Source organism: Sphaeramia orbicularis, chromosome 24, assembly GCF_902148855.1.
Source record: "Sphaeramia orbicularis chromosome 24, fSphaOr1.1, whole genome shotgun sequence".
In the NCBI taxonomy this organism is placed as follows: Eukaryota; Metazoa; Chordata; class Actinopteri; order Kurtiformes; family Apogonidae; genus Sphaeramia; species Sphaeramia orbicularis.
The window spans coordinates 28156472-28167070 of NC_043979.1; the positions used below are offsets into that span (position 1 = coordinate 28156472).

Consider the following 10599-nt stretch of genomic DNA (forward strand, 5'->3'; position numbering starts at 1 on the left):
TGATGGCAAGTAAATATATGACTATGCACATTTATTAATTTCCATGCTAACGGCAATATTGGAGGATGTTCCCGGGGTCCTATGTCGTTCGACATTTGACACTTTTGCGCCCCTTACGGCCAGAAATTTTTGGTTGAGGGTTTTGAGTTTCATGAGGATATGGCATTTGCTCGTGCAGCCGGCGTTTTGTCTAAATTTGCAGTTAGCAAATACCCTTTACTGTCAGGTACGTGGAACATAGTTAACGTTTTACGGTCTCTTTTAGTGAATGACAACTCCGCCTTCTGTTAAAGCTTTGTGTCGGTTCCATTGATAAAAGTCGGTGTGAACTTTCACCCAGATCGAGGCTTCCGTACTGATTGAAGGCGCTTAGTGGTGGTATTATTTGTGCTGAAAGGAATTAATTATGTGTGTTTTTGAGATTATTATGCTACCAGTCAAAATGTGCCTCCATATTGATAAATTTGCTCATAGCCCCAGTTCTAATACACGCAAAGTTGGCTGCATTGGTGTCACAAATGGGCATCCAGCTGTGAATGCAATGTAAACTTATCTCACCCTGTTAAATATTCATATAGTGTCGTCTTTGCAACTTTTAAGCCTTTAGGAGTTTTACATTAAAGCCTAGTAAAGATTTGAGTATTTGAAGAGTTTATTTTAATGACAGCTGCTTTTAACAAATAACTAATGGCAAATAAAACTTATCTTACCTAAAATGCTAGACGTTACAAGGCTTAATTTATTCAGGTACAATATGCATGGCAACACATGTGACAAAGTCCACATTATCTTTCTGATGTCGAAGTTTCTCTTCGCTACAGACGTAAATATAAAGGTGTACATATTATAGGCTATAAATATCTTTTTATGTACATGGTATACACACTCAGTCTAAGTCTTGATAATGCTTTGGCATGCTTTGCTGTTCCATATGGAGTTTTAAACAAGCCATATGTTTAAAAAAAAAAAAAAAAAAAGATGTCTACATTAATGTAGTATAATTTGTAATCTAATAATTTCTACCTCTAATGTGAGATTGCTGATGGTTGACTTTACTAATTCCAAGACAATGGAAAGATTCATTTAAAAAAAACAAAGGAGGACAGTTTTGGAGTGGAAAAAGTCAACCTGTTAAGTGACTAGCATCCACTGTCAACAATGTGAATGTGATATGAGATGGGTTAGTCCAAAAGTAGACCAAAGGTCACACCAGCTTGTCTCCTTTGTCTGAGGACAGTCTGGGTCATGGTTCACCGTTCTGTCTCTGTGTTTCTGTAGGTCATGCCAGCCGCAGCCTCTCTGTGTCTTCATCATTGGCAGGTAATTCTCTCAAAAAGAGAATTTGATTGTATGTTGTTGTGCAGCATATGATGATGAATTCCGCTTCTCACACTATAACAGATATATTTTAAATTATGCATCTTCTTTCATATATGAAACCACTAATTACAGCCTTTGTCTGTGGCATAACGAATAATGATGTAGTATTTAGTTCATTTAAGAATTTTACCATTGAATATCAATTGAGGTTGGAGTTTAATTCATATTTAATTTATTACTTCTTACTTTCACAATTCCATTAGCCAGGCTGTTCCTGAAAATATGGAAATGTTCATAGCGTCTTGCCTGGTAAAGTAGAAGTTACATTTGAAAAATAAATAAATAGATAAATACTTTGACAACTGTTTTCCTTTTGCAGCTGTACCAAATACACCCAAGTGTCCTTGAGCAAGGATAGCTTTAAAGTTTGCTTGAGCTATTTGTGCAAAATTTCTCCAGAGATAGTAATAGCAGAAATGAAAATAATACAATTCTGGTAGCCCTATGTCTGACTTTTTTTTTTTTTTTTTTTACTGTTCTTCCCATCAAGCTCGAACACACGTCAGCTACGAGCTCAAGGATGATGTGGCAGTTATACGACTCAATGATCCAACATCCAAGGTGTGTGTGTATATCTGTGTGTACGTGTTTAAGGAAGAGAGTATGAGACAACTCATACGTACGTACTATATGTGTCAAAGAGAATTATGTTTGTCACAGTGCCAACTACCTGTCACTGTCTCAGTTGAGATTTGACATGATTAATCAATGTTTTTGTTCATGCAGGTGAACACACTGTCAGTGCAGATGCAGTCTGAGCTGTCAGAGGTGATGGGGGAGATCTGGTCCAACGGAGCTGTGAAAAGTGCCGTCCTGATCTCCAGCAAACCTGGCTGCTTTATTGCAGGAGCAGATATCAAGTAGGTTTAATGTCTTTCCCATGTTAGCATGTGTGATCACTTTGGCCACCACACCACGTCCTGATACATATGTAACTCATTGTTCTCCAAATATTTTTACAGTTCTACCACAGAAGAAACTTGCCAATCTCAATAGATGTTAATGTTTATCATTCTTTGACAACAGTATGATCCAAGCCTGTAAGACCAGTGAGGAGGTCACCCATCTCTCTCAGGAAGGCCAGAAGATGTTTGAGAAGATTGAGAAATCTCCCATCCCTGTTGTCGCAGCTATCAATGGTTCTTGTCTGGGTGGAGGCCTTGAGGTACAGGAGTGTGTGTGTGTGTGACAGGATGAGAAGAGGTTTGACTTGAAAAATGCAGTTTAGGTGAACTGAATTCTGGCAAATACATCCTGATGTTCTGACTTCTCTGTATCTTTCTAGTTTGCAATAGCTTGCCAATATCGAGTTGCTACAAAAAGCAAAAAAACGATACTGGGTACGCCAGAGGTCATGTTGGGGCTGCTGCCTGGAGCAGGGGGCACACAGAGACTTCCCAAAATGGTACACATACACACACCCATATTAATCAGTTATTAATCTAACGGCTTCACAGTCTTGTGTTAGTTACACTAGAGTGTTTTAAGGTCAAGAGTCTCACTAAGGAGACTTTAGCTATGAAGCTGTAACTCCCTTGTCCTCGGTGTATGTCTAGGTGGGTCTCCCTGGAGCGTTTGACATGATGTTGACAGGCAGGAACATCAGGGCTGACAAAGCCAAGAAGATGGGTCTTGTGCACCAGCTTGTGGATCCTCTGGGTATGTTTTTTGTGTTGATTCATTGCTAGTCTACATCTGGACTTAATAATAATAATAGTAATAATAATAATAATAACCCTAAAGCCCTTTTCAAACAGATCCTTTCAAGTTGCCATTAAGAAGAGCCTTCATTACACCAGCTTTCCACATTGACTCTGAAACAAACGGTGCAACCTCAGTATGTTGTTTCTAGATCATGTCTAGTGGTAACAACTGCTTCCTGAAGTATTTCAATTAGATTTTAAGGCTTTTAAAGCTATTTGCTTTTGGCCACTGGTAGCAGAGTAGTAAGACTACAATATGTTAGTGGTTGTTTTGGACAAGTTTTTGTATGTTTCTGAAATGTTTTAGGTGGTTCCAATTGCACTGTCGTTCTCCTTGAGATGTTTTAGTTTGTTTCTAAGGCTTTCAGTGGCAGCTTGCAGGATATGGTCTTAGAATTGCCTCAGTGGTAAACTTGGTCAGTTTTTCTTGCATTTCTAAAGTATTTTGCACAATTTCTAAGCATTAACAAGTACTCCCTGAGGTGATTCAAGTTGTTTCCAGGGATTTTTCAAGTGGTCATCAATAGTGTCTTGGAGTGGAGTTGTAAGATGATAATATGTGCTCTGATAATAGTCTATTTAGACACACATTACTATTCTATTATTTTTCACTTCTAATCCCATCAGTCTTACACATTATATGTCATCACATCTCAGCTCTCCTGTTTGATCCACCTTTTTATTAAGAAAGCCATGACGGATTAAAACAGTTACATTCTCACTTAGAACAGGCTGTGTAAAACTTCCGTGGTAATTGCTCTGTCCTCTTTGTGTTTTCCAGGTCCTGGTTTAAAACCTGCAGAAGAGCGGACCATTGAATATCTGGAGGAAGTGGCTGTAGGATTGGCCAAAGGGATTGCTAACAAGAAGGTTGCCCTTACAAAGGAGAAGGGCCTCATGCAGAGTGAGTAGTACTTTTAACAGGGCAAAATGTGATTTAGAGATTCATAATATTCAATAGCATAATGGTCTACATCTGTAAGTTTTCTGTGCGTGTCTGGCTCTGCAGAGCTGCAGGACACCGTGATGGGCCTTGGTCCAGTGAAGCAGAAGATCTACAAAACTGTCAGTGAGAAGGTCCAGAAACAGACTAAAGGACTCTATCCTGCTCCTGTCAAAATCATTGAAGTAAGAACATCATGAAAAAATGACTGTAAAATTTTAAACATATTTCCTCATGTGTATGTATGTCACCGTCTGGTTTGTCTGTTCTGTGTAGTGTATCAAGACTGGAGTGGAGCAGGGCAGAGAGGCAGGTTATCTGGCCGAGGCTGAGGTATGTTACACTCCAAATTCTCTGCATTTTACTTACTGGTGAAAGTTTTCAAGATCATAAAGTAATTGTAATTGTGTTATCTTATACACAGAACTTCGGGAAGCTGGCAGTGACCCCTGAGTCCAAGGCGCTGATTGGCCTTTACCAGGGTCAGGTGATTTGTAAGAAGAATCGTTTTGGGACCCCAGAGAAGGAAGTAAAGTAAGAACTGGTGACAATGTTTTATGCTGCTCAAATCTACTCAGAATATCTATTGTATTGTTTTAATATCAGCAATAAGAAACCTGTACGCAGTGAATCTTCTTGTTTCAGGAAGCTGGCAATCCTGGGTGCAGGGCTAATGGGTGCTGGTATCGCACAAGTATCCATAGATAAAGGCCTGAACACCATCCTGAAGGACACCGCCGTAGAAGGCATCAGCAGGGGAGAAGATCAAGTCTACAAAGGGTGAGACAGAAACTCAGAACGGAATGGAAAGTTTGGGAAATTCCTTTCGGCAGTTTTCTTTTCAACCATCTCTACATTTTTTTTTTTTATTACATTACAGACATTGAATAATGCAATAATGTACAAAATTATACTAAGAAATCCCAGATCGACCAACCTCCATAGTCCTTCATGTTCTAGCAATAACTTCTTCAAAATGCGTACCCATTTGAAGAAAAATGAATAACTAAAAATGGCACATGCTATCGAAGAGAAAAAGAAATATGAAACGGAACAGGCAACGGCGTTTGTGAGTCATTTTAGTTGTAAAGGTTCCAGATATTTCTTTAAAAAAGACAATCCTGTATTTTTCTTTAGTCTCAACACTAAGGTGAAGAAGAAGGCCTTGACGTCATTTGAACGCGACGCCATTCTGTCGAACCTCTCTGCCCAGATTGACTACACTGGTTTTGATTCTGCTGACATGGTGATCGAGGCTGTTTTTGAAGACATCAACATTAAACACAAAGTCCTGAAGGAGATTGAAGCGGTGAGTGGATCTCAGGTTCTGCAATTACACCTTTGTTTGGAGATGTGATCCTGTCAAAGCACAGCGACTTTAAAAGACACATTTCACAGAGCTTAGATTTGTTTTTATTTTGTGCAATTTGATAATGCACACGGAATGACAAAGATGACAAATAATTAACAATGCATGGAGAGCCAGAACACACAAAGAACTTACTTTAAGCTTTAGAAAGTAATATGACTCCATAAATATGATGACATATAGAAACAAATTGTATCATAATTCTAATCACAGTTCATACCTTTTGAATATTATTTGCACTGTGTGCTCTGGATATGCACACATGGTGATTAAATCCATGGCATCTTATTGTTTCATGTTTCCACAGATAATCCCTCCTCACTGCATTTTTGCCTCCAACACCTCTGCGCTGCCAATTAAAGACATTGCTGCTGCCAGTAAACGCCCTGAAAAGGTCTGACATTTTCACATTTACACTCACCATCAGTGTGTTGATGCTCTTGTGCAGTGTTTTGTAATTTTTTTATCGTGGTTAAAATAATGATGTCATAATTCTGTGTATTGAATATTTGTTAAGCAAGTGTTTCATTCTATATAGATTCATCTTGTTTTATCTTTAACTGTCATTAATATCAGCACTCATTAAGTACAAAATGTGAATGTCAACTACTTTTTTTTTTTTTTTTTCAGGTGATCGGCATGCACTACTTCTCTCCGGTGGACAAGATGCAGCTGCTAGAGATCATCACCACAGATAAGACGTCTAAAGACACCTTAGCCTCTGCTGTCAGTGTGGGCCTCAAACAGGGAAAGATAATCATTGTTGTTGGAGTGAGTTGTTGTACTTTGTTAAATTTTTACTCAATTTAAGCATAATTTTCTCTTTCATAAAGCTTTCTGTATCTTCATGTGAATGTTTTTTTTTTTCTCCTCTTTGCTACCTGCCAACTCTCTTCAACCACAGGATGGTCCAGGGTTTTACACCACTCGCTGCCTGGCTCCCATGCTGGCCGAGGCTGTAAGAGTGCTCCAGGTAAGATTCCCTCAGGAAAAAGCTGTAGAATTCATATTTAATATAAAACCTTCTGGAGATTTCATTCTCTTTTTAATTAGAATAAACTTTCTTCATAACATTAAAATTATCTTCCTTTTTTGACACTGAGTACTTTCTGTATTTCCTCCACAGGAAGGTACAGGACCAAAGAAGCTGGACACCTTGACAACCAGCTTTGGTTTTCCTGTTGGTGCTGCAACACTTGCAGATGAAGTTGGAATTGATGTAGCAGCACATGTAGCAGAGGTAACACTGTAGTACTGCATGAGTCAGTCCTGTTCTGAATTTGCACAGTCAGCCTTTAAATTAAGTTAATTCATAAAGGGAGCAACACCAAGTGCATGTTATTTTTTTGAAGTATTTATACATGAGGCTAATGCTGGTGCATGTATGTGTGTACATCTTTGCATGTAGGATCTAGGCAAAGCATTTGGTTCACGTTTTGGAGGAGGAAATGTGGAGGTTCTTAAGACCATGGTGGAGAATGGTTTCAAAGGTGAGTTAAGACCCCTTCCACCTGCAGGAACCTAGTGTTAGGGATTTAGTGCCATTCTGAAATTGGTTTAACTTGGGAACTTTTTCCAGTTTATTTTTCCACAAGCAAGAAACCAACCATAGAGCACCACCATTCTGTTATTACCTCCGCCAAGGAGGTTATGTTTTTGTCGGCATTGGTTTGTCTGTCTGTCTGTTTGTCTGTCTGTGTGCAAGATAACTCAAAAAGTTATGGATGGATTTGGATGAAAATTTCAGGAAATGTTGATACTGGCACAAGGAACAAATGATTAAATTTTGGTGGTGATTGGGGGTGGGGGGTGGGGGGGCCTTGGTAGAGGTCTGCGCTGTCTTTTCTAGAAAAGCACTCGTAGAGCGCAGACCTCCGCCAAGGCAGATCAGTGCCCCCCTCACCTGAACACCACCAAAATTTAATCATTTGTTCCTTGTGCCAGTATCAACATTTCCTGAAATTTTCATCCAAATCCGGGGCTCTGATCTGCCTTGGCGGAGGTCTGCGCTCCCCGAGTGCTTCTAGTTGTAAATGTTACTCCTGCTATGATGAAAATTAGGATTTGGACTAGGCAGTACTAGCTTATTTTTTTCTCAGTACAGTGTGAAGAGTAACATACTGTATGTACACTAAACTGATAATTAAAAAGGGATCTTTCAACAATTAGCATTGAAATTAGAACTCATAACAAGTACAAACCATCTAATGTACATAATAAAAACTGTTCAAAGATAGATGGTGAATCTAACTTACTGGTTAAACCATAGGATTTCAGTAAAAAAAACTTGTCTCAGTAAAGTTATATAGTCTTTCATGACAAACTGGTGGTGTACAAATATAAGAAGAATTTAACTATGAATGAATTCAACCATTTGAATATGGTCCCCATTGAAAATATATTTGGTACACTGGTGGTAGCTAGTGTTTATTGGAAAAAGCTCTGAATTACAAGACTTTTACTGCTGTATTTTTTTTACCCTTCAAGACAAAAGCTTTTATAAAAGGATTTAAGCACAATAACACAGTAAGAAGTGTGTGAAACTGGGGACTATGTTGGGTAAAAAAAAAAAGCCTTATATAGACTTGGATAACTAGAGAACATCACATTCAACCTATAAATGTTTCAGCCAAGTCTTATACAGTTTATTGTAATGCATTTTTGGTAACAGTATATGCATTTTGTTATGTCAGTCATTTATTTAATTAGAAGCTGAAAAGCAAATGCCATCAGAGTATAGTCACTGATTTTTTTTTTAATTGATTTTTTTATTTTTTATTTATTTATTTATTTTAAAGATTATAGTTAAATTCAACAAGTGTTCCACCACTTGTATTATGATCATACAAATATAAACAAATATCTCCCTACACTATTAAATGCTCATTCAGGCTGATGTGTTTTAACTGTCACCTATAGGTCGTAAATCTGGAAAAGGCTGTTTCATCTATGGAAAGGGCAAAAAAGAGAAGAGTGTGAATTCTGATGCTGAAGAAATCCTCCAGAAGTATAAACTATCTGCTCCACCTTCAGTGTAAGACAAAAACCTCCAGTCTGATCCCCTCTGTTCTTTTCTTTATTCACTCTTTAAAAACGGTCCTGTGTGTGTTGCAGCTCCTCAGACTCTGACATCCAGCACAGGCTGGTGTCTCGCTTCGTCAATGAGGCAGTTTTGTGTCTCCAGGAGGGAATATTGACAAACCCAGTAGAGGGAGACATTGGAGCAGTGTTCGGACTCGGTTTTCCTCCCTGCTTGGGCGGTAGGTCATATCAAGACTCCACATCATATTAAAAGTCCAAGTTATCATACACAAGCAGCTGATTTAGGAAACTACAGGATTCCTGTGGTTCCACAAAAACCTAAAAATAAGACCAGAATTTATATGAAAATGTTAAAAATAAATGTCAAGTCTTAAAATGTCTTGATTTTTGTGGATTTTATGCATTGATTTTTCGGACATTGAGATATCTCAGAAAAGCAAAATAACTGGTGACATATGTACATTTACCACCCAGTTTTGATTATTCAAAAGTTAGTCATGGAATTTTAAACACTAAACATGTGTTTAATCCCTTGAAATACGTTTTCTGAAGCTGTAGAAACTCTGCACAGTTGACTCTGTTTTATTAGTGCTGATCATGCATGTGGATTTCATTTCATCAGGTCCCTTCAGGTTCGTCGACTCATTTGGTGCAGAAAAACTCGTGAGCATGATGAGGCGCTTCGAGGATGTTTACGGAAACCAGTTCACACCCTGCCAGCTGCTACTGGACCATGCCAAAGACCCCAGCAAAAAGTTCCACAAGTAACCCAACATGCCATTCACATTCTAACTCTTAACCTGGCAGAGAAACAGCGCCTACTGCTGGGCAAAGCTGTGGAGATGCAGTAAGTTGTACCAGAAATTATTATAAAGCATTTTGCTACAGAAAAATGTAATTTAGTGGCCGCAAGGTTAAGGACTACGTAATGTAAAACCCAGTTCAGACCAAACACTTGCAATAAGACAAAACTGTTCTAAGGCATTGCAGGGAGATGTTGCCATGGTGTTGACTGACCTGTTTCAGTTCGCCTCGAACTGGCTGACGGCGTTGCCTGCGACTCAGCTTGTCAAATCACCAGTGGCTGGATTCAGAACATAGTGTGTATGGTACAATGTGTGTTTTGTCAGTATTTATGGACAACAGCTTGCCTCTTACCACAAAGTGCAGAATTATCAGCCACTCCCCTGGTGAAATGTTCTCTCAATAGATCATATTTTCTCTGATAATAAGGTTACGCTATGTCCTCTAAACATGGAACTAGTCTGACAAAACACTCCTGCTTTAAGTTTTTCACCATTTCATATATTTCAGAAATCCAGCTGTAACTGTCCTCATTCATATTTTATGACACTACAAATTATATCCAGCTGTAAAAACTTGCATTGGTGTAAACTTGTGGGTTTTCAGAATGTTGCAGACCAGCACTTTGGAAGTAGTTGCAAGTTTTCAGCTCGTCTTATTGCGAATCTTTGATCTGAACTTGGCTTAATAGTAATGTCTCTAAACGGATTTTTCAGGGAAGTGAAAGGACTTACTGAAGGAATGCACTCTGGTTTTTTTTTCCTATTTAATTGTTCGTACCTCAGTCGGATGGTTGTCAGTGAGTGTATTTATTTTCATGAATACAACATAATATTCCAAACCCTTCCACTAATCACCACTTTCGGTACCTTCTTACAGAATAATATTTGTATTGTATCACCAAATGATACAAAAAGAATTACTGGAAAAGTGGAAAGAATAATCCTTGACAATATTCATATTCCATCTTTAAAAAACACAATACGCTTGCCTCTGTGTTCCTATGTTAATCTGATGTAATACTGTTGTCATTTGTTTCATAACTTGTTAATTCATTCAGTTTGTTAGTTTAAAACTCTGCACAATGTATATTTTTTATTTTGTTTATACATTAGGGATGAGGAACACTTTTGCAGTAGAAAAGTCTGAGCTGTACTTGAAGATTACTGTACGTGGAAGAAATGTAAAGTACTTTTAATTTATTGCAGTGATAGTACTACTTGTGCCTAAATGACCCGTTGGTCTGTTCACATCTTTAATAACTGAATGAATTGCCTTCATATAAACGCCATAACTTTGCTGTACTGTATCCAGCCTTATCTGCAATAAACAACCACTTGTCTACACGTCTCAATCTC

General features: G+C 38.3%; 1 protein-coding gene across 2 annotated transcripts; it reads left to right on the top strand.

The window, feature by feature from the left end:
* Window positions 1–99: 99 nt before the first annotated feature.
* hadhaa (hydroxyacyl-CoA dehydrogenase trifunctional multienzyme complex subunit alpha a) lies at window positions 100–10588 on the top strand. Of its 2 annotated transcripts, none has more exons than XM_030128510.1 (21): window positions 100–226; window positions 1279–1320; window positions 1871–1941; window positions 2107–2240; window positions 2407–2545; window positions 2666–2785; window positions 2937–3039; window positions 3865–3987; window positions 4093–4211; window positions 4303–4359; window positions 4451–4560; window positions 4672–4806; window positions 5164–5339; window positions 5707–5789; window positions 6026–6166; window positions 6300–6368; window positions 6522–6635; window positions 6804–6885; window positions 8315–8429; window positions 8510–8655; window positions 9060–10588. In XM_030128510.1, the coding sequence occupies exons 1-21, from the start codon at window positions 160–162 to the stop codon at window positions 9203–9205; spliced, it is 2292 nt and encodes a 763-aa protein (XP_029984370.1). In that variant the 5' UTR covers window positions 100–159; the 3' UTR covers window positions 9206–10588. The 2 variants fall into 2 exon arrangements, with proteins under 2 accessions (XP_029984370.1, XP_029984369.1); XM_030128509.1 differs by having other exon boundaries at window positions 5164–5335; window positions 5703–5789.
* The last annotated feature ends 11 nt before the right edge of the window (window positions 10589–10599 follow it).

Excerpts from the sequence above, each read along its gene's own strand:
- hadhaa (XM_030128510.1), top strand. The coding sequence starts at position 160 with ATGGCATTTGCTCGTGCAGCCGGCGTTTTGTCTAAATTTGCAGTTAGC. Across the intron at positions 5,340-5,706 it reads GAAGGAGATTGAAGCGGTGA|TCCCTCCTCACTGCATTTTT; the intron begins GTGGATCTCAGG and ends TTCCACAGATAA. Across the intron at positions 5,790-6,025 it reads CCAGTAAACGCCCTGAAAAG|GTGATCGGCATGCACTACTT; the intron begins GTCTGACATTTT and ends TTTTTTTTTCAG.